A 25,716-nucleotide genomic window follows, 5' to 3' on the forward strand; every position below is an offset into this window, starting at 1 on the left:
TAATTTCTTTTGCAACATCTTTGGCCTGTCACAAAACTCTAAATTTCTCTCCATAGCTTGTATTCTCGAACCCACACCCTTGCCCAGATGGAAGTCTTTGGTCCTGCAGCTACACCGGCTCTTTTCACAGTATAATTATATCTCCCAACCCTCCACTGACAGAACAAAAATATAGAACTCGATGGTGCTGTTTGTGCAGAGAAATTTATGCATCCATAGCCCTTCTCCCTCCCTCTCTCCATCTCCCTCACTTTTTTCAGAACAATTACCAAGGGAGCTTCAAGAGTTTCGACCCCCTCCTCGCATACCACTAATGCTAACACAGTAATTTGTAAGATATTTAGCACACCATGCATCACCACTTGTGCCGACATCATCTATAGAAACAGATGAGGGAGGGTGTTTCTATTGTGACAGATGCCAGCTGCATTGAGTTAATGCCAGAGGAAATCGGAGCCAATGCATACATGGCTATCACCAGGTGAAAACCATCGTCCCAACATGCCGGGGCCCTGTGGTCCTGTGCTAGCAGGGAGAACGATAGAGAGGATGGGTCATCTCCATGGCAAGAGAAACAGATCTGACACTAAGCGACAGGTAACACATCCTTGATGGAGGGGATGGGTGAGTAAAAGGAAACCAGGAAAGTGAAAAGATAAAGAATCAGGCATTTCCTTTAACCAGGAGACAAGTGTGCAGAAGGCTTCAGTGCTCATCTAGCCACTGATCTTTGGTTTCTCTGGTTCAAACCTCTGCTCGGGTAAAAGTAAGCTTTAGCAGTCTAAACCCAGTTTTGGAAATGCACGGATTTATGTCTGAAATAATTATGTGCAAATGCAGTAATTGGTATTTACCACAGCAACATTATCACACCCATTTGGTTTAAAAATTTTAGAATTATTATTTTTGGTCTTTTTCTCACTTTTGATTAGGACTACATGCGAGTAAACAATATATTGGATTATATCAGATTTGCTTCCAAGTTGCACTGTTAATATTTTGCTCGTGAGCACTGCAATTACTCTAGTCACATAGGCAGCTTGCAATATACCATTAATACTCACATTTTCAGAGGGATTATCCAATTTTCTGTCATGACATGATTCTTATCTTTTCAAGGGCAATACCACACAGCATGCACAGAGAAAAAGATTAAAACTTTCAAGTATTCTTTACAGGCAACTGCCTAATCTAGCCTTTAATATAGCTTTCTTAGCATGAATATGAGTTGTATCATTTTGAAACAAAAAATTTAAAAATCTAATAAAAAATTAAATACCAGTGTTTGCTTTACTTATGGTTCATTACCACTGCTCTACAGCAAAGCCTGTGCATGGCAGAGGCATTTGGTGGACCGCAGGTGTAGATGTAACCTAGGGTGTTCCAGCAACAGTGATGGGGGAGAATCTGGGAAGCTTCTTTGGTTTTATCCTTTAAGAGAAAGGACATGGTAGGGAAAAAGCAATTCATCTGTGTAGAGCTGACTGAGACCATCTCATATTAGCATAACTATAGTTAGCCCAGGAGAAATGGAGTGATCCAAAGTCCTGTGTTAGGAATCTTGGGAGACCAGCTGCCTCTAAAGCAGCAGTCTGGGCTTAGCCCACTTCTACTCTCTGCACTGGTTGGTGGCTGGGACCTTTAGGGGGAAAATTGGAGTAAGAGTAGAAGTTGCCTGATGTGTACTCAGATGGGGATAAGCAGACCTGCCCTCCTGAGCACCTCAAGCTCACACAGGGAGCCAGAGTAGAGCCCGAGGCTCCTCGGGAGCAACTGCACTAACACAGTGCCCATTTTCTCCATCCACAATCAAAGGTTCATTTTGAAAATATCTTTCTTTAGTTGGCCAAAGGATTACCCAGGCTACAGTGATGGATGTGGAATTTCAATTGCTCTCTGGGCCCTCTCACAACCTGAATAAGAGTTTTTCTTCTATGTTAAACTGTTTCATCAAAATCAAGACAGTAATTATCATCTGGGGAATGTGGAACTTGCATTAAATAAAATTCAGTGTTAGATCTACATCTGGTCCACAGAAATTGGTTGACTGGCATTGAAGTTGGCTCATCTCCTCTTTTGGACAAAACTCTTTTCTGAGACACATCGTTTCCCATTATGCACTCCGTGTTTCATATGTTGGCCAGAACGTGTCCCATTGGTGACAGCTGTTTTGTAAAGCAAGATACTTGCTCAAACTCTCAGTGGGAGTAAGAAAATTTTGAAGATTTATACAAAAAACGCTCAAAATACACTTGCCAGAAATTCACCAGTGTCTCATTCAGAAAACGTCTAATTAACTGTATCACTCTTTAAAGTTTTATATAATGCACAGAAACAAACAATACATATCCATGCCAAGATGACTTTAAATTTAAATGAGATCTAATTTGAACTGAATACACACTCAGAATCATAAATAGCAGCCATCCATGACGGTGCAGAAAAGCTAGGCATTTGTGGGATGCCTAGTGGGATGTTAACTGGTAGATTTGGTACTTTAGGGAGATTCACATTTGGTAGATTCACATTGGGCAGATTACTTGTTAAACTCCTGTGGAAGAAACAGACAGAAAGAAAAAATACCATAACAGTGACAATGCAGATGTAGCAGAAGCACGTGACACTTATAAACAAATCTGCAGAATTCACAGCACGACAACAGTTAGGAAACTAAAGCAAAACATTTCAGAAAGAAGCATGGGTATGGAAGCTTAAGTGTACTGTTTTTGCAGTCTGCAATAAAAAACAAGTTACTTAAAAAAAGAAAGAAGAAGAGGAATCACAAAGTAGCAGATTAACAGAGTACTCAAACACCCACACAAAATAATTTAACCTTCAATTCCTGATACCATTTCAAAGTACAGGAAGCAACCTTTACTTGGAAAAACCTATCTGTAAGGAAGTGAGTCTCAGTTCAAGACACTCAGGTTGCATGGATACATGAAATAGCTGAATGAAGTGAGCTCCCAGAAAAGTCAGTGTGCTTTTCTTGGCATCAGGACTCAAAATAATAAACACGGTTTGAAATACTAACTCTGCTGAAGTTCTTCAGACTTTTTCTTGCTACCAAATTCAACGAAGCCCGGATTTCACTCCAAACCACTTGTTTTTCTGTACTCTAAAAATAACAAAGCTATGCTAAAATCTGGATTAATCACTTCCTAAAGGAAGACTTGTGCCCTAAACTCAACCTTGCATTTCTGTGTCTCTCAGGTTGTCCAGGTCTACATATGTGCACTGTGAATGAATTGCATTTGATACATTTAGGGCTGGTATATGAATATTTCTTGGCTGGAAATGGGCCAGGGAGTGATTAAGGCAATCAAAAGTTAATTTATGAACCAAGTGTACTTGAGCATCATGACTTTAATAAGCATTTTCAGATATGCAACTGTTATGCAAAAAGAGATCTTTTAAAAATGGGCTAATGTATTAATTTAATCTGAAACATTGTTTTTCCTGAAACAATGTGTGGTATAGCAACACCACATGCCTGAAGTTTGCAAAACACCATCTTTTCTGGATCATTATTTGAGCTCGGTAAAAGTGGAATCAGGACTTCAGGCTTTCAGCTTCGTGTTGTACCGCTGAAGCTTCTCTGCTGACCAACTTCAGCATTCAGGCTTCCTTTGGTGGAAAAAACACAATCCAAATCCTTCTTCCAGTGGAAAAAAAAAAGGTCTGTTCTTGTTTTCTTTTGTTTCTATGCTTCTCAGTAGATTAGACTTCACTTTATCTGCTTGCTCTCTTTGTTAGACAGTAAGCAGATAGGAGAATTTACTAATGCAACAAAGCCACCCATTGTTTCCATTCATACTGTATCTGCCTATTAAGATATGATTACTGAATGAGACACAGACTTCACAGTGATTGAGAGTGTGTTAAATTTTCAGAAATGGCAGTGCATGTGGTTAGATACTGCTGTGGAATAAAGAAATAGCAAGAGGTGGACAACATATAAATGTATAAGGAAAAGCAACTTAAATAACTTAGCCAGATGGTAAATACATAAATCAGAGGACCTTTGGTTTTAATATTAAAATTCAAGAAGTGACAGTGTTATATTAATAAAAACACTGTATTAATAAAATGTGACTTCTAGAGTAAACAGTATACTATATTCACACGGAAACATATTTCTTTTATACAACACATTATTTTGCTGATGCAAGGATATGTTGCAAGAATAAGTTAGTACTCCTGAAAGGAAACAGAACAGCAAAATAATGCCGTATATTATGTTAACATACAGTAACTAATTTTAAAAATATTCTCCTGAATTGACATGCACAATTTTGCAGGTTCAACTTGTCTAATTATCTGACTAACAGTTGCAGTGAGACCTGTAAAAAATGATTAATATTACCAACAAATGTTCCAGCCCGCAGTTGCTCAGACCATAAAAACCACAGGTCCAAGACGAGAAACTGTTTCTAAAAGCTAGCCATGTCTATTTAATATAGATGGCTAAATATAACCTCAGCCATCAGGCAGGGAATGTGGGCATTTGGATCAACAAGATGAGGGCTGTCTCATTTAAGAAGTTTTGGGACTGGATCCTGATATGTTTGAGAAAAGATGTGCACTCCGGAGCTGTACTGCTTGTTATCTTGGTTTCTTCTGCTTCACCCCATTTGTTGGCAATGGAGATGGCTTTCACCTGTGCTGCCTGCGAGGGAATTCTCATGCAGACAGACTGGCAGCACACCGTGCCAGCATCCCCACGCTCACTGTGCTATGGTGCTGATGGCAGGAAACACGTAGCAATGCACAGAGGCCCCAGGGCTGCCCCAGGGCTTGAAGGAGGGCAGGAAATCACTGTGCTTTTACCGAAGGGTCTCCTGGTTTCAGAGCAGAGCTAAATGAGAGCCCTGGCCCTCATGCAATGCTTAGGTCCTATGTGATGGTTTACGGATTGAAGAGGCAGATGCCTGTCTCTTCCATCACCAGAAATGCTCACTACCTTCCTGCCTAGGATGAGCAAATGCTCGAGAGCAAATCTTTTCACAAAAGCCTTGATGTGAAGCAAAGAGCTTATAGTGAAGTAGGCAGTCAAATCTGTGCTCTTCCTCTCTCTGACTGACACCCAGAATAGTAACGAAAATACTCATTTTCACTATAGCAGTGCTTTCTTTGAAGGGGAAACATTTTTCACTAGCACTATAGCTTTGTAGTACATCTTCTTCCAATGATTAATATAATCACACGGTTCAATTTCTTACATTTTATGTGAAGGATAAACTTATAAAGTTTGCAAAGGGTTAGTGAGCAATCAGTAGATGTTAGAGGCAGGATGAGAGTGCAGCAGGGACAGCCTCAGGTCAGTGAGTAACCTCCTCATCAAGCAGCTCAAACTGGCTGTCCCCACACCGGCTTTAGCATTTGCTCAGAAAGATCTTCCAACACACATACCGAGACACACACACACACACACACACACACACACACATACGTGTCTGCTGGCTGCAGATCAACCAGCATTCTCTGGGAAGCTAGCACGAAAAACCCATTGCACAACCCTACTTTTCCAAGACCTCTCAACTCACCAGAGAACAGACCTGCTCTGTATCCTCCATATTTGGATGACTGTGCGAGGGACAAGTGTTCCACGCTTCTCTGCATGGATTCATACAAGCACACCAGCTGCTCTAGCTATAGGGCAAGGACCCCCTGCAAATTCAGCAGCTCTGCAGAGGCAGCTTACAGAGCCCTCATGAGCACGTTACATCGGTGCTTTTTCCCCCGTGTTTTCAGTACTTCACAGTATCTCCCTCACTGTTTGTGATTTCCATACCTAACTCTTTGTAGCATAAGGTGCAGAGTATTCAGCAATGAAAATAGAAGAAATACATGCTTGCAAACTGCCATCTGGTCAGGTTATGGTGGGCTACATATTTCAGCCTTGATTGCAAGCATGATGTAGAGATACCCTTTCAAAGTCTCTGTGCTGTAGAATAGTTTCCTGGCTTGGAGGAGATAATGAGACTTCCTTCTTGCATTTCACTGCAGAGAATTGATGTGGGACTGCAGGAGGCTCAGTGCAGCAGACATTTATGGCCTTTCCTGGCCAACCTAAAGGCCTTTCTTCAAAGCAGAGGAAAGCCATGGAGCCACGTTCTGACAGCAGGCCCAGATCCAGAAAGGCTCTGCTGGACAGTCTGCAGCAGAAGGCTACAACTTGGATGGGAATTGGCTGGTCTGAAATACTGGAGCATCACTGACCTGAAAACTCAACTGTGCTTCAGTGGACACATAAGGTAAAAAGGAAGTAGATACAGGAAAGCAAATGAAACCAACTATATCTCTGACCTCAGTTTTTCCTGCAAGTTCACTGTAGATCCGCCAAAGAAGAGCAGTTGGTCTGCCCAGGAGGCAAACGATGAAGATCCTCAACAATTAGTTCTGAACAGTGCCTCAAAGCTGTCATAAGGTCTTAGGAACAGCACCCCCCCTTTGCCTTCACACAGCATGTGTCGCTTGCCGTTTCCTCCCCTTGCTGGGTCTGATTGCACAAAGGCAGCATTTGCAACTCACACCTCAGTGTGCGAGACACAAGAACAAATACCAACTAGTGAAAAAAAACACAGAGTTCATCCTTTCACCAGAAGGACATGAGCTTCTTGTGAAAAGCACCCACTTTCCTGCTGTAACAAAGCATTTTAATACTGAAGGCTGTACGACACGTAGATAATCCATCCTGGGCTTTTGCTCGGAATTGTGATGCTCAAAGCATTCTGCAGCTGAAGCTCCCCAAAGGGCAAAGCCACTGCAACATAACGAAGAAAAGACCTTTGAAAAAGTGTCAAAGATAACTTGAAAATGATAGATATTGGCATACCCAGGGACAAAGCATTTTGACAGGCAAGTATCACAGCCAAGTACTCATGTACATCTACAGTTATGCCACAAGTCATTGAATGCCAAAATAATATCATCTTCTGAAAAAAAGGAAAAAGCAGAATGAATTGCTTGTGACTGCCCGAATGAGGTGGACAGTTACACTGAATTAACTGCCTCTGTTTCATAACAGACAGGAAATACAAACAGATTCATTGCTAAAGCAGAACTCTGAAACTGAAGTTAATGCTAACTTCGAAGTGCAATTCTGCTTGAAGGAGTGGCTGTAAAAATGGCATTCTCCTACTCGAAAGATCTATTTCTTCTATGTTTTCTGGGTCACATCTGCTTATTTGAAACAAGATTTTTTAGGATTTTTAATCTTGTTAGCCTGCAGACCAAAGACAGCAAATGGAAAGTGAGAGAGACTCCTGAACGCCAGCCACTTAACCCCACTCAAAACAGAGGAGATGATCAGGTGTCAAGAAAGGCCTGTGATTTGGCAGGCAGAATCCTTATGGATGCTGAGGATGCTCACGAAAGAAAAGAAAAAACCTGGGTAATCAGATTCCAGGTTGCATATGGGAGGCTGGCTGCTGAACAAAATCTCTTTTCCTTGTAAACCGAACATATTTGGTGTGAAAAGCCCTGAAAGACCACACTTCTTTTACACAGCAACCTCTGAGAGCACAGTGCCACTTAACTTTGCCTAGAGAATCACAAAGAAACAGGGAAAATACATCTGCAGAAGTCAGCTGGTCTGAGTCCCCAGTCTGGGGCACTGTCAGCCTTGTGGTATTTGCATAGGGTCAATCTTTCCCTTTTAAGTCTGTTAACAGAAGGAAAAGTCCATTCTTTCCCTTCACAGGACCCAATATGAGTTTTTAGAGCAAGCACAGCAGGGTTCAGCAGTGCTTCAAAACCCGTGAAATAACAGCAGCAATCTCAAGCAAATGCCACGTTTTTATATTCACCAGCTTCTGAGTTCCATTTGAATTTCTCTCAGGCCACTCATTTCTTGCTGGCCAACCCCTACTCCTCCACATCCAATAACTGGTTCTGGTAGATGGCTCATCACATCACATCACATCACATCCCCTCCGGGCTGGTCCCTCCTGCACCCCTGGAGCTGCCTGGGGCTGGGACAAGCTGAGCTGCCGGGGATGCAGCCCACAGCCACCAGCCATGGGGGTGACGTGCTGTCCCTCCGTGGGGTGGGTAGAAAAAATGAGTATTGGGAAAAATCAATACAGCAATGATTCACTCAAGTTCTGGGGCTGTACTGAACATAGCGAATCAAAGTTTTTTGTTCTGAAAAGGAGTTATTTGAGTTCAAGAGCAGCGCTGGAAAAGGCCTCTTAGGATGGGATCCAAAAAGCCATGCCAGCTAAGAAAGTTTTCACATTTTCATGCTACCACATCCAAAAGCACACAGTTTGAACTGAGGCAGCAATGCATTTCAAAAAGCAAATATCATTTCCTTCATTAACTTCAAAACCTTGAAGAGTTCAGGCCTTCTATTCTTAGCATTCAACTAGAAAACATCAAGCACTTTCTGCATGTCCAATCTAATGTTTGCTAATTCATCTCTGTACGAATCTCCATCCATTTGCACCCAAATTCCGATTGTATCAAAGGAGGTTTCCTTACTTTACTGGCTCCCATGACTCTCGCTCAAAGCCCCTGTGAATTGACTGTGCAATTGAGGACTCCATCAGATCGACATATCTAACAACAAGTGGAGCAAACAGGTCTTGGAGGTGTTTGTGGAACTTTCCATTGCACAAATTATCTAGAATAGATAAATAAAAGTATAGTAAGAAACTACTGTTACTAAAAGCTCTGTAACAAGCCACAGTGTGGCACTTTATTACACAATGAGTTTGTCAGTGAACGGAAAGAAACTGAGAACAGAACAGGAGCTGGCATCGTGCACCAACGCTCACGACAAAGACAGCAGGAATGGCTTCTTAATCAAAACAGATGAACAGACAACAAATCTTCTTTCCCATTAATGTCGGACTTACAGGTTACAAATACATTGTTACTTCCTGTGAATAAAATGGGTGTAAGAAATACTGCATGGCAAACATTACGGCTTTTGCAGGTAGGAGGATTGTTTCTTATTCAGTTACTCACTACCATGACACTCTCAGAGGATGAATCCCTGCTTCGTGAGTGGTGGGATTTGAAGGCGTGAGTCTTCTCCATGCCTTGGAGAAGCGCCTTATTTCACAGAGCACTAAGCTTCTGAATTCCTCTTACTCTCGTTTAATTTAAATCTTTTCTTCCCTTCAGTGAGGTATTTTAAAGCAGGGACTGGTTTGCTCCAAGCTAAATAAATGCAGTACACACATATAAAACAACACACACATTTAATGACGGTGTACATAATTCCCTGCTTGTCAGGCAGCCGTTACAAAAGACTTGAGAAGATGAAGCAAAATAAAAGTTCAACTTCTCACCTTCATCTGAGGCATTTGACTTAAGGGGTGTCTGTGTATGCATCAGAGAATTGCTTTTTTCTAGTGGAAGTGGAACCAAACCAAGCCGATGCTAAGAGTCTGCACTGTGCATCTCTACCCAGCTCAGCTCTCTGTGCAGCACAGAGAAGTATTAGCAGTAACCTGAGCCGCCCACTGAAAAGAAACGACCAAAATACAATACATACAGTCACTACGGAGGAAATCGTTTAGAAGCTGAAAGAGTGGAAAGCTGTCCCACGTGTCGGGGGGTTGCACCTCTAACGCAGCATCCATATCCACCGCAAACAGCGACAGGAAGGTCTCCGCGTGCTCAACCATTAAGTCTGACCACCAAGCAAAGGCCTTGGTAGAAAAAGATAACAGAGCAGTTATGTCAGTTCCAATAAAGCACAGTCACAGACGCTAGGCCACGTACCTCCAAAAAATGTGCACCCCATGGAAACTACCTTTATTGTAAAGAGAACAGTGCTTTCCAGTGCTAGCCTGCACAGACAGTGCTAATCACGGGAATTAGGCACTGCTGTTTTCATACAAAGGTCTCTTGCAGAAGATCTATTCAGGGCTCCACCATAAAGGCAGGCAGGTGTAACATGGCAGAGAAGGTTCCGTCTGTTCAATTTACAATAAATTGCTGAATTCATCTGTAGTTATGCTAATTATCAGAAAACAACTAATTTGTATTCTAAATGATAGAAATTGGGGAGTTTCTTCACTGTGGGTGGATTTTATGCTGTTATTCAGCAGTTAAAATTTTACTTGGCTTCACTACTTCTATTTCTCTTTAAAAACTGCCCAAGACATTAAAATCTGCCCTAAGTCCCACTCACTTTCATTTGGAAGCAATTCAAGCATCACCTGTGGAAGTTACTACAGCACTGTTCGTTTTACATGGCCAGCTATACACATCATCTAAATACACTACCACCTTCATTAATGCTACTTATCAGGAAACAAAGCTCTATTATCAACATGCCAAGATTTTAAAAAATAAATAAATAAGTCTACAAGCCTGTATTTTCAAAGAGGCAGGAAAAAAAAATATATATATATATATCTATATCTAATCTTGAAAACCAAAAAAGATCAGTGAAGTAACTCATTCTCATGCACATGGGTCCTTCAGACTCACTGGACGGGCCCTCTGACGTGACATTCACATCATACATGGCTCAGATGTGAATGTTCCAGACGCATGCATGCGTGTTTAGTAATCACTTCTGGCTGGGAACATGCAATATGAGAAGGGCTGTCGTTAGGACCATGTGCTATAATTTGTAAGCAGCAGAAAATTACTCAGTTGACTTAAAGGATCTGAGGAACGGTTTTCCAGCACTTTGCAAGAGAAAGAAACCTCTAGCATAGGCAGAAGACTAGAGATAGAACAGAAAAGACTGGGCATAAAGCATTCAGTTCAGAGGAATTGTCATTCGGGGAGGGTTTCTTTGCCTCCTGGATGGAAGCTTTTGGCACGATAGACTTTAGTTTTTTTAGGGTTCAGTTTCGATTAACTGAAGCAGAATGCTTTGGTTAATGCTGTTCTAGAGACACACAGAGAACAAGTCCTGCTGTGGGTTCTCTTGGCCACAGGGAGGGATTCATACCCCCAAACCAGGTCAGTGCCATAGACCCCTATAACAATTCCTATTTTGGACTGACTTCTCACCAGGCAGCTGTCAGAAGGTCTTTGAGACTATTCCCATTCCTTTGGTCCCTCAAAATACAAAGCAGACTGATATCACTCTGCTATTATTCCATGAGTTGATATAAACTGGTGATAAGACATGCATAGGTTGGATGTGACATGGGGCATTATGCATCCAGAGCACATCTCAGATGTAAAATAGCCAAAAAAAAAAAAACAAATGAACCCCAAGCTAATCTTAGTACTGGGCCAGCCCTATGGTGGGGCATGGAAGAGATGAACTGTGCTGTGAAGCAACTCCATCCCTGGGATGTTTGGGCAGCCCAATGTCTACTATGATGAAGAGTCTGAGTTGGCCCCAAAGGCCAGTGGCAACCAAGGTCCTGGGGGTGGAAGAGAGGGGAGGTGAGAGAGCATCTTCTGCAACAAGTCCGACATAATCGCTGCAGAGTCCTGCAATAAAACCTGCTTCCACAAAAAAGAAAAAAAAAAAAAGCTATTTTAAAAGAATGAGGAAGAAAAGCACATTGTTTGGAGGGGAGAGGAGAGGGTTGGAAATAATGCCCAAATCAGTCACCGTTTCCCTTTTGCTGAGTCAAATTTTATCTCCACATGTCTCTAACTCATGTCAGGTTCCCCAACCTCCTCCTCGCTATTCTCAGAGGACAGACCCTCCTGCAGTGGGAGCAAAACCACCACACTTTGAAGAGCTCCTTCAAGATGGTAACATTTTCTCTATTTACCATCTACTTACCTGCTTTACTTGAATGTAAGGGCAAAAAAAAAAGTAGTTCTTTCTAGCCAAACACACCTATTATTGTATGTTTTACACATGGATACACATGTATATATGTATGACCTCAAAGGGTTAAAATACATATATACATATACACATATGTATACATAGAGAGAGAACACGAGTTCAGAAATACGTGAAGACCATGGCCTCTGGCATGTGCCATCAGTTGTCCAGGGAGACAAAAATGGAGCTGGAAGACATCTGATGAGAGAGATATTGCAATGGCAGAGACCTCCTGCTCTCACCTAGGACCAAGGCACCACTGTCCCTTTTGCATTTTTGTCTGTGCTTCTTTCTCATGGGTAGGACTAACCCCACTGATAAGACATGACGCTTTTGGTCTAATGGCTTTTGAACATATTCCATGCTCTGAGTTTTGTTTTCTGGGTTCTCACTAGCATGGCTGCTGGATGTCCATGCTTGGAAAAAAAGGGGTGTATTTTAATGGAAAAAAATCATGATTTTCAAAGAACGCATTCCTTCAGCAAGTGCTGCCATTTAATTCTGCTGAACATCCAAAGCAGACCAAGGAGTCTCACATTGCAGGTTGAACCTTCTCACCTCCAGGCAGAAGGACAAGATGGATAAAAAACTCTCATCTGGAATAATTTGAAAAAAACATGCAATACTTCAGCGCTTCCCTCTGCAGAGGAACAGAATAATGGGGCTGTAACGCATAATAAAGATGGTGTGATAAACCAGCCAGGCTCTCATCTCTCTGTTCCTTTGGGTGCAATTCCAAGTGTGCAGAGAGCTGGCCCACTGCCTGAACACCACTGAAATGCCACAGAAACCCTCGGGACAGGGATTCAATAACGTACCGACAGAGTGCTGGGCTTCTGGACAGAGATAAATGTCACTCTTCCAGGTCACTATTCAGAACAAGGGGCCAGGATGCCTCCTATCCATGTTGGCATTAACCTTCTGTCTCTAATCAAAGCCTTGTGACACAGAAGACACTGAAGAACAGTTCTGAATCTTCCTCCATGTGAGGATCAGAGCAGCAGAGCTGGCTGAACACCACGGGCCCTCTAGCTGCCTGCTGCAAAAGTCCACTATTTTCCCAACAACTGGTGCTTTAAAATCAGCTCTTTCCAGGCTGGTTGCACACACAGCCTAAGCTGGTGATGAGTGGAATAAAGCACTCGTCATCATCGGGCAAGCTCCTGCAGCTCGTGTGTAAGTGCAGAGCTCTCAGGCAACCCCCTGCTTTTGCAAAAGTGAAGTTCATTTCACTCTTCACCACGTATATTCTCTCTCTACATATAAATACTGTATATCCAGTACAAGGCACATACAGACAAAACCAGAGGAAGAACACTACCATTCTAGTCACTTGTGTAGAACTCAATCCACCTCCACCACAGTGTACTATAGATCAGGTGAATGCAAAACAACAGAGGTAACAACAGGCTGAGGAGAGATTCCAGGCGGGTAGGGTTGTGTTGGGATGTAACTGCAGCGCTCGTAAAATATACCCATTGCTACATGCATGGACTGGACTGCTACGCCACACTGACCCTCTGTGTAAGGCTACCAGCTCCACAAGCAGCCGACTGGGAGTTGCTGTTACATTCCTCGGTCAAAGTTACGGAAGCGAGGGCAAACCAGGTAAAATCCCAGTAGGAAACATGGCACTGAGAGGGCATGCACGAAATATGACAGGAGTGACTCGTGTCATTCGGTTTAGTCACATACCTCTTTCCCCTGCCAGGATCATCCAAGATTGAATGAACAGTAGAAAAACAGGGAGGAAATTTAAATATGCAAGCAGGCATTAGTTGGGTGTCGTGGATTGTTGTGTATTATCAATAAGTCAAGTTATACTGCAAATTTAATATACACCGGAATGATTTTTAGGTGATTGTGAAATTACTTATCAAACGCTCTTAATGCAAAATATAGTGAGTATATACAAAAATGGGAAGGAAAAGAGAAAAGAGTGAATGAGTGTAACAATTCCTACAGTCATATACAGTAACTGTTCGCTCTGATATTCAGAATGATCAACTTTCCAACACTTAGCCAAGAACACCAGATTTACAGCCAACACAGGGCTCGATCCTGCAGATACTTACATGGGTGGGCAAGGTCTCTGCCTGGGGCAGTCCCTGCGAGGTGCCACTGTCCTGGCAGCACTGCCAGCTGCCTCGGGGCTCAGTGCTTCCAGGTTGAGCCTCAGGGTTCTCTAACATCTATTTGCCCCTGATACGGTTTCAGTGTTTTTAAAACATGAATCTTTCCGTTAAAGCACTTTGAAGAGTTAAGAGGATGGGCCTGCTCTATATGGAGCTGGTGGTGAACATACGTGGCTCTTGCTGGTGCTGCGGACTGACATACCAGACAGCAGAATGTAATCAATCCCCCCTTTGGCCCTCCCTGCCCTATGGAAAAGCAGTCTTCCTGACCTGTCCCGTGTGCCTTCATCACACTTCATCCCCATTGCTGCCTTCTAAAAAAGATAACCCAGCACCTGTTCAGGAGACATCCCATAAGCGCGCAAAGCCACCAGCAACCGACCGGACCCTGCTCGAGAGCTGCAGGACACAGGGCACCGCTGCTCACCTCTGCGTGGTGCTCTTCGTTTTGTTGGAGGACTTCAATTACCAATTCTGCCAGACGTATTGTGTCTTCTAACTTTTTAGCTGGTGTGACTAACCGGCCTACATTTTCTGTAGTACAAGAAGTCGAGTTAAAAGGCAGGCAGAGTGAAAAGCCCGATGTAAAGCAAGTAATTTTAGAGGTTTAAAAAATCCCATAATATTCTACAGCTTTAAAGATCTTTTCATGCATATGTTAAATGCTTGTATAATTAGTACTGTGCAAACCAGAAAGCCACATTCGTTATTATACTATGAAAATACAGTGCTCCAGCTCCAAATTTCACAACATAGTCAGAGTTGTTTTGCTTTATGGTGAGGCAGTGGGACTTTATTAGCTCAAATAAGAACATTACATTCCCTAAAGACAGCATCTGGCCACTAATATATGAACAATATGTATCCTACAGAGTAGATGATGCATTGCAGATCGTGTCTGTATGACTTAACATACTTTTATGATCAATTGAAACAAATCTCTCCGTACTTTAACAAATCGTCAAACTCGAGCAATTTAAATGTCACCTGCTACTGAAAGCAAAAGCTGCAGGTCTGGCTTGCTCCAGGATTTAACTCCACAAAGGTTGAGGAGTTATGCATGCTGGGGGGAGTGGAAAGTGGTGACGCCCACCAGGCGTTGATACGTAAGATTTATATGGGAAAAGAGATGCAAATTTACAGCAAAAACCCTGCAAACAAACCAAGGAGTTTAAATCCTGGAGCTTTTGCTTTAGATCTATTGAGTTCTTTTGCAGTATTTTCTAAAAAGATTTTTAAAAACAATCAAATCATATTCTTCCAGGTAACTGGTATTAAAGTATTACAAATCTGAGGTGCTAACAATCTGGAACATTTGAGTTTTTCAACTTAGAGTATTTCAACAGGAATAACAGGAAAAATAAAACAGTGATCTGTTCATTGAACAAGAGCTTCTACAGATCTGGCTGAGTGCAACCAACAGGGCTTCTGTGACCTGACATGGTGATTCACCAGCGCTCCCGGCTCCAAGGAGAAGAGCAGGAGCACTGCTCCCTGGGGACGTGCCTGTGGGTCCCTGCAGAGGTGTTCCTCCTGCTAATGATGGGCTGCAAACCCAGTTCTGCTGTACTAGATTGGGCAAGGAGCAGGATCATGCTTCAGGAGCTACACCAGCCAGCCCATACCTATCCACCTATGAACATTTTGGTCTCTGTGATATTAAACCTGGAGACTTCATAAGCAGGTGAAGTACCAAAAAAATCCCAAAGGGCAGTAAAATCAGTGCGCTGCCATTAGCAGGCTGAACGAGAGCAACAAAGCCAAATGCTAGAGGTGCATGAATTACAGCTCCTCCACCAGGAAGGCATTCACCTTGGGATGTTCAACACTAAGCCAGCAGCTTGGGTTATGCCTAAGTGCAAGACAGTTGAGCACCTTGCTCCAGATTCCTGCATGCATCAGCTGTCTGCAAATACCTAAGTGCTTAGGTTTTATTTACTGACATAACAGCAACTCGTGGTTGCACACAGATGTCCCACTTTGCTCTGATGAGCCTCAGGGCACAAACCCCAACTTGCTGAAGGCCTGGCAAGCTTTGAGGACTCAAATCTCCATCTTAACATCTTGCCTGCTCCTAGTCTTCTCTGGATTTATTCTTAAGGCAAAAAATCTCCCATGAAGAGGAGAGGAATATTTCTCAGAAGGGGCTGTGAGAGAGGCATGTGGTGCTGCTGTCAGAGGAGCCTAGCAGCCAGGGCAGCTGAGATCTGGCATTGCAAGTGCTCAGCTCAGCTGAGGGATGCATCAAGGCAAATTAATGCTACATTTTCGCTGATGGATACCATGTATAGGGGCCTTAGGGTTTCCTATCTGGTTTCCCTTTCATCTCTTGTAGCACTGGAAACAATAACAAAAGAAACCCAGCTTGTCCTTAAAATATTCCATTGGGCAAACACTGAAATTGGAGAACTAGTGTTTAACTCATTGTCCCCCTTCCTATGCAATCCAACACCTCACTGGTTACAAGAAAACTTCCTTTTAAGCAAAGAGAACTCAAAGAAATGTCCCTCTGGTTGCTTCTGCACCTCTGAAGCCAAAGGGAAGCTTTTCCATCGATCAGAGCAGCATCAGACCCACTCTCATTTGCAACACTGATCTGCTCTCAAATACAACTAAAAGACAAAAGTGTTAATAAGAACAACTGCTCAGAGATGCTGTCTTTAAAGAAAATATTGATGCTTATACAACTTTGGCAGCCAGCAGATGTCAATCTTAATTTTTTTTCTTCTTATTTTAAATATTTCCCTGGTTAAGTTACTATACATCAGAATATTCCGCTAAGATAGCTGGAGCACTGACAGTTACATGAAACATATACGATATACTTATCAAACATTTCATCCAACATCATGTAAAGCTCATACATATTTATAGTTTTCATGCAAAATGTTATGCAACAACAATGTTATTTTGTGCTGACGTTGATATTTGAAAATGTTGCATATGTCAGACATTGCTAGACAAAAAAAAATGTGGACATTTTGAAATAAATGCTACCTCTAAATCTCTACAAACCTACCACATCGCGCTAGGTGGTTTATAAAGCTGCACATGACAACTAGCTTGCTAAGGCTAAACAAGCAACTGCCAGGCTAGAAAGCCACTGAATAAATGGAAGGAAGACTATTACAGTACTTGGCGTCTGTTTGGCCATGCCTTTGAGCATATGATTTATCATGTTAGTCTGCGTTTGAGGAGATGCCGGTGGCCCAGCCGGTGGCTTAGGCTTGGATGGACGGGCTGCTGGTGTGACGGAGGGACGCCAAAAGTAAAGAGACAATGACGTCATAACAGTGACAAAAGGATGGAAACTTCGAAAGGAACAAAAGCAGAAATGATCAAATACACATGGAAAAAGCTGCTGGGTTTTGCTTCTTGGCGCTTGAGGAGTTACACGGGAATGACACCGTTTGACAACAAAAATTCTAGGAGTCGGCAGATTCTAACATCCTACGGCACTGCGCAATCAGAAAGCCGAGCACCCGACACAAGTGTGGGGCTGCACTTCGTGTGGCCACGTGGGAAACCTCCATTTGGGAAACAGAGCTAAAACTCTGCAATTCACAGAAGGTGACCAAAAACGACCACTTGAAGCCAGTGCCCCCCTGCTTAGGTACATTTAGCAATAGAATAACGAGCCACAGTAATTAATTGCTTTGTAAATATCAATTACACATTTTAGAATTAAACGTCACTGTTGGTTAAAGGGAGCTATAAAATATTCTTGTGCAATTTAAACATGTAAAAAAATCTGTCACTTAAAAATGTGTGGTTCCTGATCGTTTCCAGCTCATTTAATTATTTTCAACTTGGAATTCTAGTGGCTTTTATATTCTGGGTTGAATCATATATAAAAACTTGCCAGCTCTATCAAATATGTTACTTGCTATTCCAAATGTTAGAATACTGCAATCAGGACTTGACCCATCTGTCATATAGTTTACAATATCAGCATAGGAAAAATTCAAAGAAAATAGCCTTTCCTTTTACATGCACTCAGAGAATAAATTATGTACTGTGAATATATTAACACAATAGTTTCTATTACATTTAATAACAGTTTCTAGCAGCAGAGTGACTATTTTTAATAATTCCATTTGCAAAGAATCTGGCATATTTATCTGGACATTCTATTGCCAAAAGTCCTTGCCATTTTGATTGCATTTTCCAGCGGGAAAAAAAAAAATGGGTTGGCTTGTGCAAAGTAGATTTCTGATTGCTTTTAAATCTCACAGAATTACAACACTTATCAGAGCAAAATAAAGAATATTTGAGTAAACCATTACTTAAAGAGTACAAGTTAGGTTTGTTCCTTCTCTCCATACACAGAGGTACACACGTACATGAACACACACACAGTGCACACATGCACACACACGCACACACACTTTTAGTCTTTTTAGATATGTAGTGATTTAATTCAGACTCATAGATTCAAGCTTCTGTCTTTTTGGGTTGGTTTTTTTTTTGGTGTTTTTGTTTTTTTTTGTTTGTTTGTTTTTTTGGTTGTTTTCTGATAGCAAATAAGCAGATCTATTTGCTTATCGCTGGAGTCACCCTGATCTATGCTCAGTGTTTACCCAGGGTGGTTTTGTCCCCAGAAATAATACCACTCAGCCTCAGGTGACAAAAATAACTGTTCTTTGGGCACTGGGCTAATGACTTTCAGCCTAATTTAAAACATAAGCAAGAAATCAATTTGATTACTCACTGATGGCTGCTGGGCAAAACAGGTAATGCTTAGGAAGGAGATTTTATCTCTGGCCTCCAGGAACTCCACGCCCCATCACACCTCTGTGTACCACAACCCGAAATTGCCCCTAAAAGTGAGCCCACCTCTGTGCCACCAACCATCAAAATGCTCATGCTGAAAGAGAGAGGTGCTACCATGGGCCCCAGTGGTGAACACATTTCAGCCCTCAATGACATCAAGCCCCCGCAGTGTCAAATTGGCCTGACTTGTGCAAGTGTTTTCTGCCTCAAGGAAAAGTCAGGAGCAGGGAAAGATGAGGAGGAAGCAGCAAGAGCTGCTGGTGAGATTTGAATGCATCGGTCACTAAGATTAAAGGCAGGAGAAGCTTATTCCTCCCTAACAGCCTGGCAAAGGGCTTCTCTAAAGCACTCTCCTGGACAAATTTGCACATGAGACTGCATTTTACACCTCCCCCTGATACTTGCAAATAAAACACTTGCAGAAACCTGAATTACTTGGCAAGTAAGAGTTTTGGGGTTGTATGTTGTGCTTTAGGATGCAGTGAGCATAACAGGTGTATTATAAAATCAGTGCTACTTTGGGAATGTGTGTTCCATAAAATTCATTGTATGCAGACCAGAATATATTCCAACTATGCATGGTGGTCTGTGTGAGATGGAAGGGCTAGCACAACCACAATGCTGAAATTAAACCTCAATAAGCAAGGACTAGCGTTGACTTTCCATTTTTCTCACAAGCACAGCTATCAACTCTGTAATTTCCTTGTAATAATTAAAAATACGAGCTCTGCCAAAGGCTTTGCTGTGTAAGTATTGTTGTGTGCATCCATTTGTGAGCCAATCATGGCAATGATAGAGTTGCTGTTCTCAAGATAACGATAAAGAATAATGGACACAGCCCAAGGAGAAGGCAAAACAGCCTTTATTATCCTCATGAAATGATTCATGTGTGCCTGAAAAGGACTTCAGTGATGATAACTTTTTTCTCTTAAACCAAGATGCACAATTAAGAAAAATCAAAAAGGTTTTTCAACTTAGAAGGAGACTCAGCTCTCAAAATGCAACATACTGAAATGAGAACCTCCTGACTTTCTGGTAATTATTCAGCTTAGTGATGAGTTCTTGCACATCTGAATTCTATCTCATGCCTCAGGCAGCAAGTTGCTCTGCGGTTGGTAAGAACCTTGTAGAAAGAATGCCACAGAGCAGATCACTGCGACCCCTGAAGCTCTAGTAACAACTCTGATGCTGCTCCAATGTTTTATAAGGGGCAAGAGAAAAGCTAGCAATTTGCCTAGCAGCTCTCTGCTAAAACCAACTGAATGCCACCTCAATGAACCAAACAAAGCAGCAGTTCAGTAAGCAGACAAATGCAGGTTGCAGTTATGTCTGGGCTACATCAATAGTAAAATGTACGATCTATTAACAACTTCAGTCTCCATTCCTGCCTCAAAGACTAACATTTTCCTACATTTTGCATCCATATTTATTTGGGGAATTTCATTTGGTTTTCTTGTTGAGCTTTGTGCATTATCACAGTTGCTGGGGTGACTGCTGAGTGATGGATGAGCTGATAAATCCCATGGCACCTCCTCTTATCCCAGGTTAGCTTAACAAACAGGCAGCTCAGCCCCTACAGTTCCAGCACACTTGCTAAATATTGCAGATACACGCATGGAACTCCCCAGGCTGAGATCCAGAAATAGGAAACACGAGTGACGTGAAGAGAGTATGGGGACTGTGACAAGGGCCAGTGAGAGTGTTGTGACAAATACCAGTGCTTGGCAGCAACCTGCTGCGTTGTGAAGTCAAACACTGGCCCCTTCTGCATGCAATTCCTCAGCCCAGGATCTTCCTGTGCCTGGTGGGTGAGCATGATGCACAAGACACTCTGCAGCCGGTGCCAGTCGCCGCTGACACAGTCAGGGAAATGCATCCTTGGACTGAGGATGTTGAGGGACAAGCGTAAATTTGCAATTTTGGCCCACAATTGACCCAAAAGAAGCCGAATTCCCCCAAGGACAAAGCAATGGATATCATGGGGTCTATCCACTCCCAAGTCTCTTTCTCTGCCTGCAGAGCTGCCCAGATGGCAGTTCTGGCCCCATGTACAAAAGCAACAGCCATCCCAGCCTCACATCTCCTTTGCTTTTCATCCCCAAGGGTACCACAGGACTTTCTTTTACAGAGGCCAAAACCAAGTCACTATGAGAGAAACTGTCAAAACCTAAAAACTCAAGTCTTACACTAAACACAACAAATGGTCAAGCTGACAACTGTCATTATGGCTGGCACTAGCTCTAAGGCTGCCTGCACTCAGCTCCAGCAGGGTGAAGTGGCATTCATGGAAATGGGATCCCTCATTGCCAATGAACTCCAATGCAGTGCAGTGCATTCCTCAGTTCCTGTGCTTATGGGATGGAGAAGTCATTTTTTTATAAAAGAAAAACGGATTTCCAACTGACATGAATATGTATACCAAACACTTATTATAAGGTTGTTAGTTTTGTCTGATTAGTAATTAAAACAACCCACTAATCTTTAATTATTTCAGAATAATGTTCTGTTTAGTATTCTATTTTAAATCCATACTTTTAGGTGGGGCAAGAGACTACAATTTTTTTCATGTGAAAGGAGAATGAAAGACGACAGTTGTGTGTTTAAGTTGTTTTCATTATCTTATTTTTCAATCTTGCTTTTGGGAAAACAAATACAAAATCAGGACAAAACCTACTCACTTTTGATTCCACTTCATCTGAAGAACTGATTTCAAGTTGAATCCTGCTGACACTGCCCAAAAATTTTTCATTTAAGACACTGGGAGAGTTGTGGGCACAAAGCAGGGTGGCCACATCCTACCATGTTCCTTCACTCACTCTGAGCTTCGAGAAGCAGTTGTATTTTTAAACAAACTGGGCCTAGATATGCTCTTCTCAATTCCTAAACTTGACACGTGTGACAAGCCTTAGCCAGCAAGAGAGATGCCTAGTGCAAGAATTGTGCTTAACACACAACAGCCCACTGCAGCCACTGGAAATAGCTGTGCTTGCAATGGTTGTATCTGCAACTTGTGGACCTGTTCCTCTTGTAGTTGCAGAGAAGAATTAATCTTCATTTCCCAAATACTCTTTGTTTATCAAAATTGGTTTTAGTGTCATGCTCTAGATCCAGAGTCAAATTTGAGCTGCAGGGATCTGGGGAAGCTGGGGCAGAACAAACCCAGCCCCTCACACTGCTTTTTAAAAGCAATTTCCCTTTGATAACAGCTGGAATCAAACCAATCCTTTCCCCCCCCCCCCCACCATAACACAACAATCTACTCACAAAAAGGGGTGAACAGTTCAGGTTTCAAGGACTTCCAAAGCAGGACTGTGGAATACAACAGAAACAAGAACAGGGGGCTACAGACCTCCAAAACCCCTTCTGAAGAGACAGGCACTTCAGGCACTTTGGTTTGTGCTGAAACTTTACCTCACCACATGTCACCACAGGTTATAAACAAGAGACAAACAAGACTTCTGTCTGATCGGATCATTTGTTACACACTAACAATAAAATTGAAAAAAAACAAAACAAAACAAAAAAACAAACCGAAACAAAACCAAAAATCAAACCAATTCTCCCAGTAGGGCATAAAACAGAAGTTATGAAAACCAAAAATGAACGTTAGTTTCATCAGAAATGCACCTGTTGGGTGTGTTAACGGCCAGGTCACCAACGTTTCTGCACCAAAAATGAGTTGCAGTTCTTTAGGAAAACAAGATACTTTCCTTTTACAAAGGCTAGGTTGTCCATTAAAACTGTCTCTTAAGAAGAAACACTATTGCTACAAGGTACTTCTAATCTACACTCTATTCTAAGGATGGAGACAAAAGAGGTTACGTAGACAGCACAAATTAACTCCTTAAGTATTAATGCATCTCCATTTTCAGCCTAAAGGAGTACATATCTTAAGGAGCTATGAAAAAACAAAATAAATATAACTTAACAGTCCTAGCAATTTATAATGCATATACAATTGTTCACCTGCGTCCTTTTGATTCTCTATATGAAAGAGAGAAAGCAACAAGGAGAGAAAAGAGAGAAACAAGAACAGATAGGCAGGATTAATGAGCAAGTGGACCGCACAGCCCCCCAGTAATGCGTGATATATGACATTTGAAAATAAGATAAGTTGCCCCATCTCGCCCCCCGCCCAGCAACACGCCCAGTGGTGTTACCAAAAGAATCTCCTTTCACAGAGGTGAAAGAGAAAGCTGTACCAACAGGAAATAGGAGAGCACGAGCTCTGCTGATGTACAGGGGCTCTCCGAGCAGCACCCGGGCTCCTGTGTCCCCTCCAGAGCTCAGCAGAGAGAAGCAACCCAAAAATCCAGGAGAGCAAGTACAGCGCTTCCGCTTGAGAGAACGGCCAGGAGACATGTAAGAGCTGATGCACGCAGGAAGGACAGCCTCACATGATCTCATACGCAGGCTTCTTTACAGATCGTGTACGCGGGAGAAGGGACAGCTTTTCCCCACGTCCTTTACCTGACTGCTAGCTCGTTTCTCCCCGGTGTAGCTGCTGCCCTTTGATTGTGTACCAGTGACAAGCACTTTACAAATTGGGGTTACATGGAAGCAAAGTAAAAATGCATTCAGGTCACAGACATAAAGAGTAACTGAAAAAACTTACAAACAGTCTGAGTTTATCACAAACAAATGGCTAAATCGTCTAACCTGTTTTAGGCTGATAAAAAGTGACTGGACTTCTCACACTGGGTTCACAGACAGAAGCAACAGACAAGCCAATGCTAAAAGACTTGAAGCAAGGAGAGTGAGTTTGTTTGGATCTGGACTTTCTCGAGGTAATGAGAACAGAGAGAGTGAGGACAGCATGGAGAGGAGGGTGGTAGGTACTCACGAATGGTTAAATCCATCACTTGAGAGGCCAAGCAGAAGACAGGATGCTCATACATTTCTCTCTTTTTCCCTATAAAAGAGGATTTGGGCATGCAAGAGGCTTAGGTCAGAGGTAAAGAGGTTATAAGGTTATAGGTCAGAGGAAAACTTCATATCAGATTAAAAGGAAAATAGCCGCAGAGTATTTTGGGATACATACAGGATAAAAGGAAAAAAAAAGGAAAAAAGGGTTAAAATTGGAGATCTACTGGATTAACCATTCAGCATGCCCATGAGTCACAAGATAGGTTGTGACCATGACTCTAGAGGTTTGTTCAGAATTGTTTGCAAGAATATGATCAAAACGTCATGAATAGAGGGAAATAGATTTTCACTGGTTTAAGGCTCCAAGATACTAAGGATTTCAGCCTTCAGTATCTAAGGCTTTCACAGGTATTTCTTCATAAACATAGCCTTGAGCACTGCCGCCACTGATTCTGTTTTGCACCTCTGACAAAACTCTTTTCATCACGTGGCTATTCAAACATCAGCATTCGAAAGCAAGATTTCAAAACCAGCATGGCATCCAGAGATGCACCTTACCAAGGCAAATTTGTTCTTTGCTCTTCTGAGCAGCTATTGGAACACACAGTGGACTATGCTCATGAGAGAAAACCTGATGCATGCAGCTGGTGGATGTTGGGTTGTTTGAACTAACAAGCCCAGCATGCTTTGAAATTGGTGTTACAACCACTTTTATAGAAACAGGATAAAAAAGTGGCTGTGGCCAATCACGGATAAAGGAGGAGAAAAGCAGAAGAGAGCAGGTAGTGTGGAATGAACTATTTCCCTGAAAAGGTAGCTGGAAAAAAAATGCGTTGCTTCAAAGTATTCCCAGACCTAAAAGTCACAGTGCAAAAAAGAGGGCAGGTAATTAACACAACCAAGAAGAATTGAGGCACAAAAGGAAAAGTACACACTAACTGTTCTACTTTGGAAATGAATGCATTTTTACTTACAGATCATAAAGTTTGTTTTTGCATAGATTTATCTGAAAGAAGAGAGCAAATCTTACCAACGAGTTAGTGATATTTACACAGAGAACCTAAGGGAGCCAGCACTGGGTAGAAGCATTTATCAACAGAAAAGCTGCTTTGATTCTCAGTCCTTCTCCAGTCTCTCAAACATATTTAAACATTGCATTTTACAGAATACACCAATTAAAATATCCTGTGAAGTTGAGTACTTTGATAAATTGTCTGATAATGCAGTGCTTATGGAACCTTCATTCCTTCTCTATTTTAGTCACTCATTACCAAGTCAAGAGTTGATAAACATCCTTTTAGTGCCCAATTCTTAAGTGTTTCTCACTGGATGCATAACAATGAATTCATTACCACTGGTACACAATTCGCATCGTTAGACAGAAAAAAAAAGATGGAAAAAGAGAGGACATGTCATGTACAGAACTTGGACAATTTGTCGTACAACAACCCAATTTTTCACGTAAACAAGAACTAAGAAAAGATCAGAGGGAGCCGTTTTTTTTCTCCTCTCAATATTGTCCTAGAGGCATACAATGATAATCTCAGCTGTAGGAAAGCTTCACATCACACATAACAGAAACCCAAAGTCTAGAGCAGAACATACCATTCATCTGGAACACATGGGTTTAAGCAATTGCAAACTCGGATACAGTTGGGTAGGAGTTTCAAGTTGGGAACAGCAGCCCACAAAGGTAGCAACATAAACTGATCAACATATAAAGAACTACTGGATCAGAGAGCTTCAGCTGACACGTATCCTCCAGCAAGCTTTAAAATGTCTTTTTGATGGCTACATGTGTCTCTGGTCACTGGTTATTATTCTCCCATAACTTAAAAGGTCAATAATATCAGTTATGCTGGATTTAGAGTGACAAGAAAGAAATCTGATGCAAGTACAGGACCAACTGATCAATGACTGCTATGCACAATGCAAAGACAAGGAAACACTCCCAGAAAAAGACATTTTAAATCGGCTACAAATGATTAAGTACAGATTAAACAGCTTTTCAGCTTCTTATTTTTCATTTGCTTCCTGAACTCCACTGTCACAAACAATTAGCTGCACTATACCTTCAGCTGCAAAGATGACAACCCAAGTATTTCTCAATTTGTTCTTTAAACCACTATGTGAGCCTGAATAATACACCACTGGCCAAATGCACTAAAGATATTA

The 25,716-nt window shown here is 42.0% G+C and overlaps 1 protein-coding gene across 4 annotated transcripts in view; it reads right to left on the minus strand.

Annotated features, from left to right (window-relative positions):
- The window catches only part of CADPS (calcium dependent secretion activator), a 147,048-nt gene that overhangs the window by 32,249 nt on the left and 89,083 nt on the right, over nt 1-25,716 (minus strand). The window contains exons 16-20 of one of the 4 annotated variants that reach the window (XM_031555608.1): nt 23,519-23,587; nt 14,330-14,436; nt 9,509-9,665; nt 8,488-8,629; nt 2,405-2,551 (exon numbers count right to left, since the gene is read on the minus strand). In XM_031555608.1, the coding sequence (XP_031411468.1) occupies nt 2,405-2,551; nt 8,488-8,629; nt 9,509-9,665; nt 14,330-14,436; nt 23,519-23,587 (622 nt within the window). The remainder of the gene's footprint in view (nt 1-2,404; nt 2,552-8,487; nt 8,630-9,508; nt 9,666-14,329; nt 14,437-23,518; nt 23,588-25,716) is intronic. The other 3 variants (XM_031555609.1, XM_031555610.1, XM_031555611.1) reach the window with 3 other exon arrangements.

This window comes from Meleagris gallopavo, chromosome 14, assembly GCF_000146605.3.
Source record: "Meleagris gallopavo isolate NT-WF06-2002-E0010 breed Aviagen turkey brand Nicholas breeding stock chromosome 14, Turkey_5.1, whole genome shotgun sequence".
NCBI classification, from domain to species: domain Eukaryota; kingdom Metazoa; phylum Chordata; class Aves; order Galliformes; family Phasianidae; genus Meleagris; species Meleagris gallopavo.